The sequence below is a fragment of the Neovison vison genome, chromosome 5 (assembly GCF_020171115.1).
Source record: "Neovison vison isolate M4711 chromosome 5, ASM_NN_V1, whole genome shotgun sequence".
NCBI lineage: Eukaryota > Metazoa > Chordata > Mammalia > Carnivora > Mustelidae > Neogale > Neogale vison.
In genome coordinates this window covers 151,712,864-151,732,433 of record NC_058095.1, presented here as the reverse complement: position 1 = coordinate 151,732,433, position 19,570 = coordinate 151,712,864, and the positions used below count along the sequence as shown (strand labels likewise).

Below are 19,570 nucleotides of genomic sequence, written 5' to 3'. Positions count from 1 at the left end.
TTAAAGTGCCTTGAAATCCACGCTGCGGGCATGCCTATGATCGCAGCGTCTGGCCACTCCTGACAACTGGCTGGAATGTGAAATTGGAGGCTGATTATGAACAAAAGGACACGTCAACTAGGAAGTTAGTGTATAGAAACACTTTAGTGCACAAACAAAGCGTTACAATACAATGCAGCTCTCCAAATACCAGGGGGGCGATAAGTGCACTGAGGTCATGAGTCAACTTCTCAGGCAGCTGGAATGATTAGGAGCAGACTGCTCTCAGACTAACCATCATTCCCTAATGCTTCTGGATTGCTGCCTTGTATCCTCCTTAGTACACTGAAGTTGCAAAAATTAGAAGGATTTAGGTCATTTGCTTGCTTGTGGATTATCTTGCTGTGCTTCTAGAAGAAGGAAAGGGAACAGTATGCTGCCGGGGAAACAAACATCCTGATTTTGGCATGGACCATGTGGAGTGAATGGAGGACTTGTCTTGTCCTCAATACACCGAGCACTGAGGCTGGGACAAGTAGTGACCTTCTCCATAGGGGGTACAAGAAACTAGAGAAAACCAGGCCCACCACCTAGCCCCTAATGGTGCAGGCATAGAGGGTACAGCTCCTAATGCAAGGTGAAGATAGCAAAGTGGCATTCAGACAGGTCAGAGCAAACGATCTAACAAGAAAATCACGCAGGGATGAGCAACAATATTTGGTGAATACCTCCGCCAAGCTGATGGAGGAATGGAAGATGCAGGAATTTATACCAGTGGAGATATTCTTCCAGTGTGCAGAGTTCATGGACCCAACCAGGTGGGCTTGCTGTTGTTTTAGAGATAAAGACTGGATGGTTGAACAAACTGTCTAAGTCAGAAAAGCGTAACCAAGTAGAATCCCAGGAAAATGGTTTGGGTGTATGATTGGGTGACAGTGGGACCAGAACTGAAGTAGATCACTGACAGCCAAAACCTCTAAAGAGTACCATGACTCCCTCCCCTCACTATGCCATGCACATGTGGGTCAGGAAAAACGTGAAGATGCCCACTATCACAACTTCTGTTCAACAATGAACTGAGGAGTGTAGACAGTGCAATAAGACAAGAAAAAGGAAATAAAGTGTACAAGATTGGAAAGGAAGAAAGAAAACTCTCATTATTTATAGATGATGATTTTGTAGGTAGAAAATCCAAAAGAACCCACAAATAAATTTCTTGAATTTAAAATGGTTTTACAGGGCACCTAGGTGGCCTAGTGGGTTAAGCTTCTGCCTTCAGCTCAGATCACGATTTCAGGGTCCTGGGATTGAGCCCCACATCAAGTTCTCTGCTCAGTAGGGAGTCTGCTTCTCCCTCTCTCTCTGCCTCCTGCTCTGCCTACTTGTGATCTCTCTCTGTCAAATAAATAAATCAAATCTTTTTAAAAAATGGTTTTACAAGGTTGCCGCTTAGAGTCAATATACAAAAATCTATGGTATTTCTGTATACCAACAATAGAATATGAAATCATTTAAAAGATACCTTTTTAAAAAGATATCTTTAAAATGTGCTATTTGTAATAACATCAAAAATAGTTTTAAAAACATAGGAATAATAGATGAATAAGAATTCTACTAGAAAATTTTAAGATAATAGACTATTAAAGAAGAACAAACTTAAGGGAAGGAATCTAGGCTCATGGATTCTAAGTGTTAAAATTGTAAAGATGTCCATTCTCCCTATATCAACCCCAAGAATCACAGCAATCTTAACTAAAAGGCTTTTAAAAAATGTTTTTGCTGGTTTGGGTTGGGCGGGTGGCTTAGTTGACTAAGCATCTGCCTTCATCTCAGGTCATGATCCCTGCTCAGGGGGGAGTGTGTTTGCTCTCCCCACTGGCCCTTTCCCCCATGGGTGCTCTTTTTCTCTCTGTCTCTCTCAAATAAATAAATAAAATATTTTTTAAATGTTTGGGTTTTAGTACATCTTAAAAGTTCTCATCAAAAGAAAAAAGTTTTTGCAATTACTTATGATGAGAGATGTAAATTAGATGTATTGTGGTGATCATTTCATAATGCATACAAACACCAAACCATTACAGTGTACACCTAAAACTAATACAATGTTATATGCCAATTATACCTTAAGTTAAAAGTAAAAATAATTTTAAAATTTGAGGTTTTTAAAGAATATTTGGAACCTAACAAACAATCTGTTCTAAAATTTATATGGAAATGCAAAGGCCAAGAGTAGACAAGTTAATTTTGAGTAAGAACAAGATGAGAAGAATTGTTCTGCCAGAATTAGGATAGTGCAATATTGTGAAAAAATAGAAAAAGTGAATAATATGAAGCAAAATAAAGAGCTCAGAAACTGACACACATCCGATGGCAAACGTGGCCCTAATGAGCAGTATAGAAAAGCAGTCTTTTCAATTAATGATTCTAGAAAATTGAGTATCCTAATGGGGGGGGGGAACCAAACCTCATCTCAATTTCAGATGGATTCTGGAAATGGAGAAAGAGCTCCTATAAGACCTACCTGCCCATAGATAATAATCATGAACTTTAGACAAAATATAAAGGACAACTTCTCTGAATGCGTAGGAAAAAAAAATCAAAGGCAAACAAACACAAAGGGACACACTTGGAAGAGGGGTACAGCACCAGGTATTTCCCATTTTCACAGCTTTGTGCCTGTAACATTTCTTGCATGTGTATAATACACAAGAACAAGAATGCCTCTGGCAACCTGTTCCCATGGTTAAAAACCGGAAACGACCCGCATGCTCATCAACAGGAGAGTATAAGCAAATACACTGTGGTATATTTATATCATTGAATATTGCATCTAAGATGAATAAACTCAATGATATCCAGTACTATTGAATCCATACAATATGATTAAATGAAAACAGTTCATTAATAGATATTATATTAAAAATTAAAATTAAAATGTTCTTTTAATGGATACGTATTGATGAATTTTAAAGGATACATATAAATAAATGAAAAGCTATATAGCTAAATTTAAAAAAACAAATGAATGAAAATCGTTACATTGGGTTTGGGGAGGCAAGTACATAGTTCACTGGGGAGATCATTTGGTTTGATATAGGTTTACAGGCAGATTTTATTTTGAGTGGTGGATTCATTGTTACCTTATAAAACAAACAGACCATTGAGGGAGCAATCGGGCAAGCATGTCAAAAATCTGGTGGGAATTGCGATTATACCAACTTTGTGTACTTGGAGTTCACAAAAGCCAGGTCGAGAGGGATAAGGGAAGAAAAGAGGGAAGGAGAGAGGTAGGATGGACAAGGAACATCTCTTGTGTTGAGGAACAGAAAGACTGAGATTAGAGGTCACTGGTAGGGACTCTCATATAGCAATCCTGAGCCGGCCGTCAGAGAGAGGGTAGGGGTCTTTCTGGGCTGGCAACTGAGGGGTGCTTGTGGTGGGAAGCCCAAAGAGGGGGGAAGGTGGATCGCAGCTGAGACCCAATCTGTGCCGAGAGGAGCCAGCAAGACACCTGGGGAGATGACCTCTGAGGTGGATTTGGAAGTCTTCCTGGGGAAAATGCCACTGGGCACTCCCTCAGAGGGGCGGTGGGTCATGGAGGGAGTCACAGAAGGTCTGAGGAAGGAGGTGGAATTAGGATTCTGTGCCAGGAGGGGGCTGAGTCTCACGCCGGGTCTCAGATTGATGGTGCTGGTGGTGAGGGACATGGGCTTAATTCAAAGGCCATTCCTCTGTGTTGGGTCGTGGGACTTTGGGCAGGTGATTCATCTGCTCTGAGGCTCAGTTCCGCAATTGCAAATGGCGGTCGGTAGGTCTTACCTTATAGAGCTCTCCTAAAAAAGTGAGCTCGAAAGCAGACCCATCCTTAGACAGGAGACAGTCTCAGGGGCAGGAACACTCAGGGAGCACGTTGGAAGGGAGGACAGTAAGACGGCGAGTTTGGAAAGCCCGAAGCATGGCTTCTTCACCACGCCTCTGGAACACTTAAGGGGTACTCCCTCTCTCAGCTTTGTTCCTTCTGGAAAACAACCAAAGCCCTTGGGGTGATGAAGTTTACAAGTAGCCCCACCACACCTGACGGCAGTCTCCTCGCTTGCAAATGGGTTGGGACGAGATTTCATTACACAGGCCGCAGGGTCTGCCTGAATGGCCTCATTCATTTCTGGGTTTGTAGCCCGCTGTCTCCTTCATATTTCAAGAAGCTCTCGTCCTTAGAGGGGTAATTCTCTCTTTGCTTTGAAGAATGTCTTGGGATCTGAAATCAATACTTTGTGAAGTTGTCTGTCTTGGATTATTTGCATTGTCTTTTCCCCCCCTTGGGTGTTTTTTGGCGGGGTGCAGGGGAGTGGGAGGGTGTGCTGGTTTTGGTTTTGTTTTTCTTGCTCTGTCATCTAGCTGAAGCTCCTTTTGGAAAATGCTAGCCTGCCGCAGCACTGCTAAGGATGAGGAAAGGTGTCTCCCTAATTGACTTGTCTAGTCCCAGTTTCCAGGTATGGCAGGAGCGGTGAGAAGAAAGGGACAGACATCTCAAAAAGATGAAAATGTAGCAGGAGCCAGTGAAAGGCCACTTGCGCGGCTGTTGGCCCCTGCTGTGCCTGATCCAAGGCCTCTTTCATCTCCTTGGCTTTCTGTGGACTCCAGACTTGGGGTTTGCCCCCGTTGGGGGGCTGATGGGACAAGAGCTAGGGAGCCTGAGGACTGTGACAAGAGCCCAAATGAGGTAGCTTTTGTCACAGTTTGCTCATTTCTTCCTTAACCGGACAAACAGGCTGTATTACCTTTTTATGCAGGTCTGAAACCTTATGAATTCTTTCATTACACTTGCTTCAGACCAGAACCACAAAGTTCTTCCACTGTGGCTGCTAATGTTCCCAGGTGCAAAGACTTCATCTCTAACTTCCAGTAAAGGCGGCACCTTTACTGCTCAGTCACTTTCTTCTGCTCACCTCTTGGTCCCCCCACTACTGGACTTTCTTCGCTGTGGTTCACCAACTCCGTGGTTCTAGGAAAATGTGTTGGTGAGCCGGCTCTGTGAAAATCCAGTGTGGGAGTGGGGACAGAAAGGATGGAGGAAAATGATTTAGTTCATTCTGATCCCTTGTCTTCCTTTGGGAACAAGATATTCTCTCTTCTTTCATGGAAGAGAAAGAGAAAGAAAGCCAGTCGGTCTGGTGCTGCCAAGGTTTTGCTGTTTTTTGGTTTTGTTTTGTTTTGTTTTAATTTCCCAACAACCTCATTGCTGCCTCCTAGTGAAAGCTTTAGAACAGAAAAAAGACCATTGACTGGGGAGGACTTCAGGGGGGAAAATAGAAACTGAATTTATACAGACTCACAAACTTTTTTGGACAGAATTTGCCTCTCAGTTTCTGGCGAGACAGATTTGTGATCGCGGGTATGAAGCGGCCACAAGGAAAATGCAGAGCCCACGCCGCCTCTACTGCTCAAGATACAGGCTTCTTTGGTTGATCCCACTCAAGAGCAAACCATATAAAGCCCGCTGAACTTATAATTCTCATTCAGTATATTTCACCTTCACTTTTCACTCACACACACTATTTCCTATATGTTGGTATTTTTCATCTTTAGGTTAAAAAAAAAGAACAAAAATATAACCTCATCTCAATTCGAGCATACGATCTGTGGACTTTAAAACTGAATTTACATTTTGGCACGTAAGAGAGAAGATGGCATAAAAACTTTGTGAAAAGCTCAGTCAGATTCAGAGGAAAGGTGTGAAGGCTGGTTCATACGACCAGTGCTGCCTTGCCTGCCTTTCACTCCAGCTTACTGCGAGGGCCCTGCCTTGGCTGGGAAGGTCGTAGGCCAAGGCTATTCACCCTCTGAAAACCGAAATTGAAAACCAAATCTCTCCTCTTTTGACATGTGTGAAATTTAATTTGGTGACTAGGCAAACAAACACACAGAAACTATTTTCTTTTCAGGTATGGAAAGCACCTTTGTTTTCTACAGTTCAGCCTTCTTGGACTTAAAAACTTTCAAATTTGGGTCACTTAATATCACTAAACAGGCAATACTGCATGATTTATAAAACTATATCCAAGGAAGCTTATGTATTTTACTTTCTCTAAGATGTTCTAACATATAAGCACACATTTCAGTTCCATGTATGAACATTTTTCCCCCCATGGTAATAATTTATTACAATAGATTTTTTAATGTAAATTTGCAAAGAGCAGATTATAGTTTAACTCACCAATATAAATACCTTTTCTCAGTCCTTATCTGTATATGTTAAGATAACTTTCATTAGATTCGACTTTATCCACAATGTTTAGTGAATAACAGTTTTTCAAATTTTGCATCCCTACGCATATGTTCTTCATATGACAGTGTATAATATTTTTGTCTCAAACCTACTATACAAGTTGGGTTGAAAGCTCGGGGATGATAATTTTGTAGTTTATCATCACAAAACAGTATATTTAATATTCTAGTCTATGTAATTACACCTGCTAGTGTTTTAAAGTTACTCCACCCAGAGTCTGTGAATGACCTGGTGGCTTTATAGGGCTTGTAAAGGAAAATGGTTCTACAGAAATCAGCCCAATTGTTTCAGCAAAACAGCAATACAAGGACATAAAATGTAAACATACAAAGTAAGATACTGTAAGAAAAATACAGACTCCTATACATTCCACTGTTGGCTCACATTTCTGTATGTCACAGCAACTAAAATGAAAGCAATCATCATTATTTTTAAAATGAGTACTAAAACAAGCCTAACTTTTAAATATATCTGATGGCCCCAAACAGTTTTTATTTAAGTTCACAACTACAATCAGAGCCCTGTGTCTGTGTGTCTGGGTATGGGATGAACATACATCCCAGGGAAGTCTTAAAGAGTTAACTGCTTACAGAACTTCCTGCTTGTGTACACCGCATGGCTAGGTCCCATCCTAACTGCCATGGCTAGGTCTCATCCTAACTGCCAAAGAAAGAAGGCAAGCAAGTTCTCCCTGAAGGACAGGCCAACTTGTGAATAAAACCTCCAGACGAGTATGCTGCAGCATACCAAGAAGTGATAAAAATATGCAAACAAAATCATGCTATTTTTTTTTTTGGGCATCCTGTCAATTATGAGGAAAAAACTACTCTTTCTAAAGGAAACTGAGCTTAACACATAAAGCGATTTCAGTACAGAGTGACTGGTATGTTTCACTTTGTTCTTTCGGAGCGACGTTTGACACTTAATGATTCTGAACACCTTCCCCCTAGCTGTGCATTTAAGTGAGATAGTGTTAAGTTAACTGTACCTTAAAGAGATCAGCGTAAAGGTGGCTCTGTCGACCAGAACAGAAACAAAACAAAACACTCGGATTTTTTTCAAAGAGCTCAACAGTCAGCCAAAGATGCCTAGTCTCACCCTGGGCGAGCTCCTTTCCGAAAGGGTTGCCAAGAGCACGCTCAGTTCCTCCTGAGTTATTTTTCACTTCACTACCTCTGACTGGGTGCGTCACCAGCGCAAGAAAATGCGGGCAGCATCTGTTGCCAGTAACATCTGGACCTCCAAGGAAAATGAGCATTCTTCCTAGGAAAAGTCTCCAACATTTTCTAGAGCGCGTCCCCTCTTCTGCCATCGCTGGAGAGGCTCTCCTCCTCCTGCGCGCCTCCTTCCTCCGGGCAGAGGAGCCCAGAGCCGCGACCAGGGCCGGGGAAGCCGGGATGACACCAGGGGTTGCCAGCACCAAACAGTGCGCAGACTCCGCGGCGCGCTCCTAGCTCTCCGCTCGCCTCAACCTGCTCTCCAGTGAATGGGGCGGGAGGAGGAGTATGGAGGGGGCGGAGGGGCTCCAGTTTAATTCGCGGTCCTGGGGGTGTGGGAGCGGGAGGAGGCTCCGCTGGTCCCTCCTCCCTCCTGGAGTCTTGGGCTCCACCTCCTCCGCATGCCCCCAGATATACACACACTCAATCGCGGCCGGACATGCACACCCCGCGCCGGCTCCGGGCGCGTGCACACGCAGGTAGCCACACTCACCTGAGCCCGTGCACGGGACTCCTGCCGCCTCGGGAGCGGCGGAGTGGCGGCCTGGGCCAGCAAGGGGCCCCCTGGGCTACGGGAGTGGGGGAAGCGGGAGCAGCCCCAGCGCGGACCTGCGAATAGAGGTGATGGCGCGTTTTGCTTAAACCCCCTCCTCCAGCACCTCCGCCCGGCGCCCGCTCGGCTCGGGCCGGAGAAGCCGGGCGAGCGGGGCCCCGGGCGCGGCGGACACGCGGGCGCACGCAGCCAGGCGAGCGCGCCGGCGCAGGAAACTTGGTTGAAGTTAGTTGCAAGTGCCGGGCGGCGGCCGGGAGGAGCCAGGAGGGGACGCGGCCCGGAGCCGGCCCGCCGCGCCGCACCGCGGCAGCGCCGCCCTCCACGCCCGGCGCTCTCCGGGAGCCCGAGTCGGCCGGTGCCCCTGGAGGAGCTCAGAGCGAGCGGAGCCGGCATGGCCCGGGGGACTACGGGACGCGGCGCCTCGGCTAGCCGGAAGGATTTCCCCTGAGGCCCAGCGACCCCAGGCTTGCTCAAGCCTCCAGCCTCCTTCCCGGACCGGCAGCGGGAGAGGAAGACCCGCGAGGCAGGTGCTGGGGCGGCAGACGTCTTCCCCCCCCCGCGCCCCCAGCCGATCGGGGTGGGGGGGATTCCCACCGGCGAGCCCTGCCGCGAGTCAGGAAGACCCGCCGGCGCTGCTGTATTTGTATTTATAACCGTTGCTGAGCTCTGCGTTCCCTCGCTGCGCCCGGACCCTCCTCCGCCTCCCCCTCCTCTTCCTCCTCCGGGGCCACCTCCCCTCCTTCCCCACCCCCATCTGCTACTGTCAAATGAGAAAGTCACCGAGGAGAACCCAAACACTCCAGCCGCCGAGGGCCCCCTTTGGCACTTGGCAGCACGCGGCGGCGGGCTCCTCGGCTCAACTTGGTGGGGTCCTCGCGACGCAACTTTCCGAGCTGCGCTGCGTTTGAGAGAGAAAAGACCGAGGACGAGGAGAGTTCTGCGGGGCCGCGACTACCTGCGGGGAGTTCGCGAGCCGACGCAGCCGGAGAGGAAGGACAAAAAGAAAGCAAAGGGCCCACTGCCACCGTGGGGTGGGGGCAGCGCCGAGAAGTTCCTGTGCCCCCGAGAGGATCTTCCCGGGCGCCCGGCGGGAGAGACCAGGGAGGCCCGGGGCGCGGCGCGGCGCGGCCCTGGGCTCAGCCCCCAGCCCCCTCTCCCCAGGCGGGAGCGACGCCGGGGCGCGAAGCTGGGCGCGGCGAGCGCGGGCCGGCCGCACGGGTCCCCGCGGACAGCCAACATTGATTTCCTCCGGGCGGAGGGCGACGGCCCGGGCGGCGGCGGCGGGCTGCAGCCGCGGCACGGCGAGAGCATGTCCAAGCCGGTGGACCACGTCAAGCGGCCCATGAACGCCTTCATGGTGTGGTCGCGGGCTCAGCGGCGCAAGATGGCCCAGGAAAACCCCAAGATGCACAACTCGGAGATCAGCAAGCGCCTGGGCGCCGAGTGGAAGCTGCTCACCGAGTCGGAGAAGCGGCCGTTCATCGACGAGGCGAAGCGCCTGCGCGCCATGCACATGAAGGAGCACCCCGACTACAAGTACCGGCCGCGGCGCAAGCCCAAGACGCTGCTCAAGAAGGACAAGTTCGCCTTCCCGGTGCCCTACGGCCTGGGCGGCGTGGCCGACGCCGAGCACCCGGCGCTCAAGGCGGGCGCCGGGCTGCACGCGGGCGCGGGCGGCGGCCTGGTGCCCGAATCGCTGCTCGCCAACCCCGAGAAGGCGGCCGCCGCGGCCGCCGCCGCCGCCGCGCGCGTCTTCTTCCCGCAGTCGGCCGCCGCCGCCGCCGCCGCCGCCGCCGCTGCAGCCGCCGGCAGCCCCTACTCGCTGCTCGACTTGGGCTCCAAGATGGCAGAGATCTCGTCGTCGTCGTCCGGCCTCCCGTACGCGTCGTCGCTGGGCTACCCGACCGCGGGCGCCGGCGCCTTCCACGGCGCGGCGGCGGCGGCTGCAGCGGCGGGGGCGGCCGCCGGGGGGCACACGCACTCGCACCCCAGCCCGGGCAACCCGGGCTACATGATCCCGTGCAACTGCAGCGCGTGGCCCAGCCCCGGGCTGCAGCCGCCGCTCGCCTACATCCTGCTGCCGGGCATGGGCAAGCCTCAGCTGGACCCCTACCCCGCGGCCTACGCCGCCGCGCTATGACCCCGCGGGGCCGCCTCGCGAGGACCGGTGTGCGCACGTGTACATATGTATAGGTACGAGCTCCGCGGCCTCCCCGTGCGCCCTCCCGCGACGGGGGCCCCGGGTTGTATGTACATAAGATGTATAGGTGCAGGCAGAGGCGGAGATGCCAGTCGGGGCGCGAGTGGCAGAGCGCGCGCGTGCTCGGGCGAGTGTGCGTGTGGATTCACAGGATCATTTCAGACCCGCACTTCGGCAGCCCACTTTAAGGAGGGCGGTTGTATCCGACAGCAGTTGATGTTTGCTTTGCACTTCGGAACCTGTTGCGTTTGGGCCCAAGGAGGTGGAGGAGTAACTTTTTTTTGACAAGTTGGGCTTTCCAGTTTTGTTTGTTGGAAGTTAATTGTCGGTTTTGTTTTTGTTTCTCATTATCTTGTTTTTTGTTTTTGTTTTTGTTTTTTGGGAGGGGGGGCTTTCCCCCTCCTGGTCTGTGTCGCATGCACTCTGTTCAAGTGTTAGGTCTGAAATGGCTGGCACACGGGAAAAGCTGATCTGTGTCATTAGTTTCTCAGAGCGATATGGCTCTGAGCGGCCTTGCTCCCCATTTGTACTTTTTGACTTTGCAAATCTCTGTTCTCTCAAGCAGAACTCACAGACCGGATCCATTCTTGACCAGTGACCGGCTCCAATCTGGCCTTTTGTATGTGAGATGATCACGCTTTCTTTTGTTTATCACGTCATATGCAAATGAGAGCGAGAGCTCTTAAGAGCAAGGAATGCAAACAAGAAATCTGTGCGAGATCAAAAGTTGTCAATTCGATTTTATACCTTAAAACAACAACAACAACAGCTGATAAGTCTCCCTGAGTCCACTTGCTCGGATTTCTGACACAGTTTACAGAAAGATAAAAGGCACTGTTCCTATTTTCCCCTTATGGCTGAGTTCACCTTAAGATTGTAAATGTGTATATGTCCGTGAAAACATGGAGTCTGAAAATGTGTTATTTGCGTTGCCCTAAATTTGAGTCGGTTTTAGACTCTAAAGCATTTTGAGCAAATGTCAAAGTTAACTTTTAAAAATTGCGGGACTATTTCAGAATCGCAATTTTATCTAAGATTAAATCAGACTTTTTTCGTCTGAGTGGTAATGATATATTTATTATTTAGCAAAACTGGAAAAAAAAACAATTGTTTGACAGATGTCTCTGATTTTCAGCTAGCATTTCTTCACCAACTTGAACCGCTTAAATGTGTTTTGGAGTTCCTTCCCTAATTAGCTTATTTTTTAGATTACCTGCAATTAATTTGCAAATTATGATAAAACACATTTTAGAGAAAAGAACCTCAACTATAGCTTTTTGTTTCTTTTTAAATGTATATATTTTTGACTAATGTTTGTGAATGAAGTTGGCTAACATGTATTTAGTTTCATTTTGACTTTATGTAATATAAAGTTTTAAAAAGTTTAAGTATTGGTTTTAACCTTTATGTGTAAATGGTTTTCTTGTGTGATCTTCTAATTTAATATTAGACGTCTAAACTATATCTGTAAATTAGAATCCGACTATCACTCTGTTCATTTTTTTTGAACAAAGAGTTTAAATAAAGCCTGAACCAGGGAAAAGAGAAAATCCTCTATTTCTTGTTGAGTTCCTAACAAGATTTTTATCTGAATTGCCCTTACGTGCCTGGTCCAGGTGAAGTGTAAGGTATCCTCCAAAGGCAGCCTTTGTTTCACTTTTGAATAGATTTACTAGGAAATCTAAATCAAGCCATTGTTATTCAGAGCCAAAAACCTGATTTATCACATTTTTAATCGTGAATAGGAAAGAAGATAAAAAAAAAAAAAACCCAAGTAGTTGTATTATCTTGGGGGGAAAAAAAAAAGGGCATTCATGAACCAGTAGAACAGAGCCCATTGAAAACATCCAGACCGTTCAAAGCATTTCATGAGTTTCCAGTAACATTTTAAGAGAGAAAAGTTGCCTGACCACTTTATCTTGTTAGTGGGAGAGCCCCACCACGTAAGTCAGTGTAATGTGTTCACGTATCTTTGGCATATTCCTTGTTTACACCTTAAGATTTTATTTGGAAGGCTAATCACTGCTAACAATGATGTACAACTTTTGGCCTCTTAAGGGCTTTAATTCTGTCATACCAAATGACATTAAAATATAAGTAGTACAAATTCTGCAGGAGAAGGTTGAATTTCCAGGGCTAGACAAGTTTTCATATACAGGATTTTCATTTTAGAAAGGAAATGACAGGGCACCAGGAAGACTATCAGAGAAAAAAAAAAATTTTTTTTTTTTTAACTGTAGGAAGATCTTGATTTTCCGCCCACCAAGAAAGAAATTCTCAAGATACAGGACTCAACTAGTCCTAAACTAGTTTCCCCATTGACAGAGACCATCTCTGGGAGCTGCACGTCTTTATAAGCGACCCAACTCTTTAAAGTCATTGTTTTCCCCCAACGGAATAATATTTTAAAAACCATGAAAAGTTTTGGAAATGTGAGAAATAGGCTCTGCTGGTTTGACCCTGATTCACTAATTAAAACGATCCCTCTCCTGTTATTCCCTGAGCTCTTTGCAATATTATAAGTTAATTCATATGGTTCTGAGCGATTATGCAAAACTAATTTGGACTGTCCAGGGGTAATTATCCCTGACACGGTTAATTAAATCCTTTCAAGGCTTCGTCTTTCCCTTTTGTAGCAGCCCATCACTTCTCAACACGGAACTTCCTGCGGCTTGCTGGAAATCACCCCAGCCCTAAATCTTAGTTACCTCCCTGAGCCTTCCAGCTCTGGCCCCACCGGCTCCAAGATTCCCCGCCCCCCTCCCACCCCCTCCCTTTTTCCCAAAGATCAGCGCTTTCTGGGAGCAAGGCTCCCAAGTGCTGATGAATAAGAAGAGGACTGGAAAGATGAGTAAGAGGAGGGGGTAAGCGCTGGGGTTGCGCACACAGGGTCACGTCGCCAACAGATTGTGCGGCTGTTTGGTTGTTTGGGTATGTCCGCAGGCCCCACGGGGGTGACCAGGTTATCACCCCTCTGACTCCAGGATTCTTGCCAACAGGTTACGTCTGGAGAAAACCTCGCTCTGAGTTAGACTGTGCAGAAGTAAGTGGGAGCGACTCTGGGGCAAGCGCGTGGAGAAGGAGCTAGGTGTGCGCGTCCAAGTCTGAAAGTGGCCACAGATAACAGAGCGGGGACGAGGCCGCGCGCAGATGCGGGCTTGAGGTCTCTCTCTTTCTCTCTGTCCTCATCCTTTTCTCTCCTCCCTCCCTTCCTCTCTTTCTTTCCTCCCTTCTTAGATTTTCCTTTCTTTTTAAGGGTTAAAAAAGCCACGACGACATTTTTTAGGTAGGCACGGTTGCCCAAAGCTTTAAATGAGCCTCACCTCTGAAGGGCCAGGCGTGTCGCCTTTAGGCTTGGCGCAAACAGGTGGAATCCACCCCGTCCGAGCCGTAAGCCCCGGCGCTGGGGGCCGCAGCCGCGCGAGAGGCGGCTTCCGGGCAGCCGTGGAGCTGCCGCTATTGTCCCTTCTCTGGACAATTTCCTCCCCTCTTCGCCCCCTCCCCGCCCACCGCAAGAAACGGGAACAAAACAGCGCCGGTCCCCCCTCTCGTCCCCCGACTCCGGGCGGCCTCGGCGAGGGGCGCAGGAGATGGAGAGAGGATCCGACCGCCTGCCCCGAGCAGAGAGGGACCCGCGCGCCAGCCAATCAGAGCGCGGCTCGGCGCGGGCGCTCCCCGCCGCCGCCGCCGCCCCCTGCGGGCGAGGGAAGTTCCCCGCAACTCGCCCGCCCCCAGTGTCGGGGTCGGTCCTGCGCCCGCAGCGCGGCGGAGGCAGAGAGAGCGCCGGCCAAACTTTATTAATCTCTCCCCCGTTCTCTCTCCCTCAGCCCAGTGCATCTCAAAGGTCAGCCCTCTTCTTTTACAAGACTGATATTATTAATTCACTGACAACCTCCCCCCATTTCTTTTTTCTCTCTTGCAGGGGGAAAAAGGGGGAAAATCGTGAAAGAGCTCTCCCCCCATCCTTTTCCCCCCTTTTTTATTTCTTTTTCTTTTCTTTTTTTTTCCTTTTTCCTTTCTTTTTCCTTTTTCTTCTTTCTTTCTTTTCTTTTCTTTCTTTCTTTCTTTCTTTTTTTTTTTTGTCCTTCAGTGGGAGCGTTTAGACAGTCGAGGAGGTTTTGTCCGGGAACAAAACGCAGGGTTGGGAGGTTTTGTGAGAGTGTTGTTTGTTGAAGTGGAGCTAAGAAAAAGCGGCGGCTTTCTCCTCATTGTGAAGAAACCAATCAGTGGTATTTGGAAAACTGTTAGCATTGTGCACTTCTTCTGTGTCCATTGTGAGGCGTTTCTTTTCACAAGGTTTTTTTTTCAGCCGATCCAGCTGGCCGGAATGAATAGCGGTGCAATGTGTACACGCTTTGTCCCTCCGGCCTTCAAGTAGCCCCCATTGAATAGACTAAGTTGACACTGCGTGACAGTGAAACAACATAATAAAAAATACATGAGCCCCTGAATAGGAGCAGGCGCATAAATAAATAAAATGGGTGACCAAAACTGGATAAACTGAATGACAAAACGGTGAAAGGGGAACAAAAAGATATTTAACACGCTAGATTAGCATTAGAATGCGATCTACAAGGCAGAACAATTGATGAATAGGTTTACCGGCCAAGAAAGAAATGGACTAAATGCCCTTTGAATAGATATGCTTTTTGCAAGGGCTTTGAATAGATATGCTTTTTGCAAGGGTTGAATGGGAAAAGGTAAAGATGAAGCTATGCAAATGAGCGGGGGAACTTTTTATATATATTCTTTAAACACACACACACACTGCGGGAGGAGAGTGCTGCCTCGGGATGTTTATAGAAGCAATAATTGCCTTTATTAGCATTGTCTGCAGCAGATAGAAATTGAACAGGTTGGGATAATCTAGGGTAGCAGTAATTATTCTTCTAATTAATGGTGCTTTGGTACTTGAGAAAAGAAAAAAGGAAAGGAGAAGTAAAAGTTATGCAGAAGTTATGTTTCCTTGTGTCCATTTGCCCAGCGTTGGAATCTGGAGAGCAGCAAGTCTGGCGATTCCAAGATGCATGCTGATCTTAGAACATTTCAGGGAGCAAGTCCTTGGGCTCTGGGTTTGGGGCCTGATTTCCATTTATGCTGCGCTTTAGAGGGTCTAATACAGTGTCTGGTATCTGGTAGGTGCTGAAGGAAGAGTTGTGGAATGAATGAATATAAATTTAATGGGGGGACCCGGATCTCTTATGGATGAGGGGGAGGGGGAATACCAAGACCGATTAGCTTTTCGCCGCCCCCTGTCACCCCCCGCCCCCTTTATCTAGGGGTGGGAAGTGGTCCAGGAGGGATGATCGTCCCACTTTTCTGACGGTTCTTTCTTTGTCCATCTGGGCCGCTGGAAAAGATATTAAAAACCAAACAGGCCACGAGCAACTCCTACCCCCCCATTCCACCTCTGTCCTCACCCCTAAATCCACCCCAAAGGCAGAGCCTTTGAGGAGCCCCACCTGGCTGTGTAGAAACGTTGTTCCCACCTGTTCAAAGAACTCGACTACACCTAAAGCTTGGCTTTCTCTCCGTTTTCTCCCCTTACCCACGCCCCGTTTCCCTTCCTGTCTGTATGTCTTCGACCCAATTCCACAGGACTGGGGAAACTCCCGGCTGAACGGCCGGCGAAGGCAGGGCGCGAACCCGCCGAGATCCGGGCTGGCCTTGGATTTCTTGTGCTGCCCCGGAGGCAGGCGTCCGTAAGGGCCACTGCAGCCAACGAAGTCAATTATTTTCGATGGTTGACCACGAGGCCTGCAGGGCCTTCGGGCCACCCAGCCGTCGAGCTTTCCAGTCGCTTTCGGAGTTGCCCCTAACTTAAATGAATAATGCAAATTACAGACCGCGGAGCTAACAGGTCCCGAGAACTCGCCGAAGCTCCGAGGGCTCTCAGAACGCAGCTCTCCTAACCTCCCCGACGGCTGGCGGGAGACTGGGTTTTGAGAAGCAGTGACAACTGCTTCTGAATCGTGCTGACAGAAGGGGTTGGGGGTAGAATCCCAAACTCGAAAAGCAGTGGGGTTTTCCCCTCCTTCTTACTTATTTATTTTGTTTAAAGAAGCAACTGAGCCTAACCTAGCCACGGGGGCCGCGCAGAAGCCTCGCATATTTTAAAGTGTAACCTGAGCCTTCGCAGCTTCAGCTTCGCTTAAAACATGCAAATTCTTAGAAACCGAGATCTGAAAAACTTGCGGAGAGCTCTATCCCGGATAAACCCTTTGAAAGTCATCTTAAGGTGATAAAATTCACAGCGAGTGGGGGTGATGGGCAATTGTGAAGGAGGCAGCGACCTGTCGGATTGGGCTTCCAGGTTCAAGGTGGCCGCTGGGCCTTCCGCGACCTCCTGGACGCGAAGCAGGGAAGTGGTATCCACAAGGCAACCAGCGAAGGCCTCTTCGCTTTTGTGACCCCCACCGCCCTGTCCCTCTCCCCACCCCAACCCCTCACTGCACGCTTTGTCAGGTAGACTCCAGCACCTTGCCGCGGCTGCCCCATCATTCACACTTGACTGGAGGAAATAAAATCGGCTTTGGCTTTTTAATTCCTTTTGAAGATGTTTCCACCTGATTTCTACCTCCTTTGGGCTCCTCGCTTGATTGGGGGAGGGGTTATTTAGGGACTTTTTGACAAACAGCCGAAGTTAAGATACTAATTGTAAACACCCCGTTGCTCTCTTTGAATGTATTTATTATCATATTAGCCGAGCACTTGGAGACACATGGCCTATTACTCATTTCGAGCCTCTAGGCAAAGAATTCTCCTACTGAGATCGACCAGTAAAACCAGATTTCTTGGGGGAAATTACGAGGACGTCTTCAGCCTCTCTTCACGGAATGATATTACTGGATTGTCAATTTCACTGGCGCACCCTCCTCCCTTCTCAGCCCAGCCTTAGTATTTTATTTCGGGATCACCCCAAGGTAATTAGCCACTCGCAGAAAGCTTGAAATCTCAAAAGGAGAGGCGCAGCCTCGGATAACAGAGACCAAGTGAGGCTTTTCAGATCGGTTGTCTCCACTGGGGCTACCTTTTTCACGAGGTCAGGAGTGGAAAGAAGTCTGTTTGCAGAAGAGGGAATGCCTTTAAAAGGACTCTCAGGAACCCAGGGTGTGTGTGGCCCGGCGGGGGGGGGGGGATGGGGGAGGGGGAGGAGGGTAGGCCCAGAGCGGGCGGGGAATCAACCGTCCTAGAATGTCACCACCTCGCAGGGAGCTCAACCTCTCCTCCCCAGAGTCCCCTGCAAGTACTGCCACTGAGTTTGGGGAACTTTATAGCGCTTTCCCCATCTGCCCATTTCACATCCAAAAGTTTGTGTGCGCGGCGCGCTTGCGCGCACACACAGACACAGACATAGACACACCTGGTTTGGGGCGAACCCCGGTTTATTTACCACCATATTGTAAAGCCTTGGTTTGGGAATACCCGCCGAGATTCCGACAGACTGGAAATCTATGCGGGCGTGTATCAAGAGGCGGAGGAAATTGCGTGGAATTATGACCGCGCTCAAACACACGGGAAATCTGTCCAACAACGTTTTCGCGCGCGCTCTCCCCCACGCTCTCCTACTTCTCCGCAGTTTTGCTAAGGGTGTTGGCTTTAAACTGGATCACCTGCACGGTGGCCTACATGGCCTCACTCTGCCTGCATAGACCCGCTCAGTGGAGGAACAAGAAAACGCCCATAGAGCCTGGGAGAGGAGATGGGGAACCTTTTCAAGGAGGCAGCGGGACAAGTGGGTGCTGAGCGAAACGGAAGGAAAAGAGGGAGGATAAAAGAAAAAGAAAATCAGGACAGGAAAGATCATAGAACAGCGGCACCACGGACAGTCCCTCTTGCCTTCAGGGAAAGGTGCTGCCGAGGGCTGATGAGGGATAGGACGTGCCGAACAGCGGGAGGAGGTGGAGAACCCCAGACTTCCAGACGCCCCCCAACCCTGATTCCTCTGCAGGGGCCCTGCGGGTTCCCCCGAGTCTTAGAAAAGTGGCCCCATTGGGGAGGGCGGGGAGTGGGCAGCGAAGATCACGCTGGCTCTGACAGGTTCCGCGTGTAACTGAGGATCCGGAAGTGAGGGAAGGCCCCGAACGCCCCCACCCCCACCCCCACCCCAGCCCCTGCAACGCCTTGCTCTTCTGCTGGAGCCACATTTTATGAGACTGAGCCACATTTTAGAAAGGAGTCTCTGGGAGTGGGGCCAGCCTCTCCTCCACGAGTTTAATCCCTGCAGACCCGCAGTGGAAAACACATGATGCGCTGCCTGAAACTTATTTAGGAAAAAGAAATCACAGTTACGGTAGAACTTCAGAAGAGGTTCGGCAGCGATCGTGGGAGCTCCACAGTTTCTTGCTGGGAAGTCTGCCCTGGTGGCTCTGTAGGACAGCCTGGGAGCTCTTCCCGGCTCCTGGGCGAGAGCCTGGGGGCATAAATAAGGCCCTCAGCTAATAGCCCTAATCCCGCTTCTCAGCCACCTCCCCACGTCGGGCCGCTTGGGGACGCGGCTGCGGGACAAAGGCACAGGCTGCTTCTGCTCCAGAGCAAGGCTTCTAGAGCCCAAGCCCCAGTTACTGTTCCGCCTTTTCAGGGACTCAGTGTTCTCCTGCAAACCTAGACTTGAGCAAGTAGTTAGAGAGGTCGATGAATATGTATTCGAACGGGCTGTTTAAGGCTGCGTGAATAAACATGAGCTCGCGGTGGCAGCGCGCACCCGCTCCCTCTCACCTCTCCGGGGCGCGGGGAGCCGGAACCGGCGAGTCTCGCATTCCTGATACCGCAGGGGCCGTGGGTCGGCTGGTGCCGCACTGAGTCTCTTGGAGCCCCCACAACCGGCTACACACCCTCCCCCATCCAGCTGCCCGAGCGCACCTACTCCCCGGGGTCTTTGGACACGGTTTCCTTTCTAGAAAGCTGCCCTGACTTGTGTTACTGGGGTGCAGACTTTGCGAACCTGGCGTTGGGAGGTGGGAAGAGTGCTTCCCCCCCCTCTCCAAATTTGGGGCTAGCATTACTCAACACGAGTCTCTGCACAAAACTAGCGAACCCTGAACTTGTCCTCGGATGTAACTGATGGGTCGTGACCCACCTGCGGGAAAGAAAACGTCGAGCTGCGGATTCCGGGGAGGAGACGGCCCTCGGAGAAGGCGTTTGTTCTCTGTGGTCTGCGGGCGGAGGGGAGGCCGCGGGGAGGAATTACCCACCCACTACACTTCCAAAGCCCCCGCCACCTCCCGCTGGGAAAAGTCGCCCTTGGGCCTCTTTGTCTCCCGGGAGCCAGGGCGTCTTCGTCTTTGGAAACTGAGCGAAATAACAAAGCTGGCTGTAGGCGCCGGCCTCGGCAG

The 19,570-nt window shown here is 49.6% G+C and overlaps 2 protein-coding genes across 3 annotated transcripts; one reads left to right on the top strand and one right to left on the bottom strand.

The window, feature by feature from the left end:
- Positions 1-2,902: 2,902 nt before the first annotated feature.
- LOC122907188 (translation initiation factor IF-2-like) lies at positions 2,903-8,537 on the bottom strand. 2 transcript variants are annotated; one of them, XR_006384699.1, is made up of 3 exons: positions 7,976-8,537; positions 7,254-7,737; positions 2,903-5,110 (listed from the first exon to the last, which is right to left on the bottom strand). XR_006384699.1 is itself a non-coding variant. In XM_044249961.1 (2 exons), exons 1-2 carry the CDS (start codon positions 8,426-8,428, stop codon positions 7,552-7,554), a joined length of 639 nt encoding a protein of 212 aa, XP_044105896.1. In that variant the 5' UTR covers positions 8,429-8,537; the 3' UTR covers positions 6,760-7,551. The 2 variants fall into 2 exon arrangements, 1 of the variants encoding a protein (XP_044105896.1); XM_044249961.1 differs by lacking the exon at positions 2,903-5,110 and having other exon boundaries at positions 6,760-7,737.
- A 53-nt stretch (positions 8,538-8,590) lies between these two features.
- Positions 8,591-11,785, top strand: SOX21 (SRY-box transcription factor 21). The gene has a single exon (XM_044249960.1). It carries the CDS (start codon positions 9,345-9,347, stop codon positions 10,173-10,175), a length of 831 nt encoding a protein of 276 aa, XP_044105895.1. The 5' UTR covers positions 8,591-9,344; the 3' UTR covers positions 10,176-11,785.
- The last annotated feature ends 7,785 nt before the right edge of the window (positions 11,786-19,570 follow it).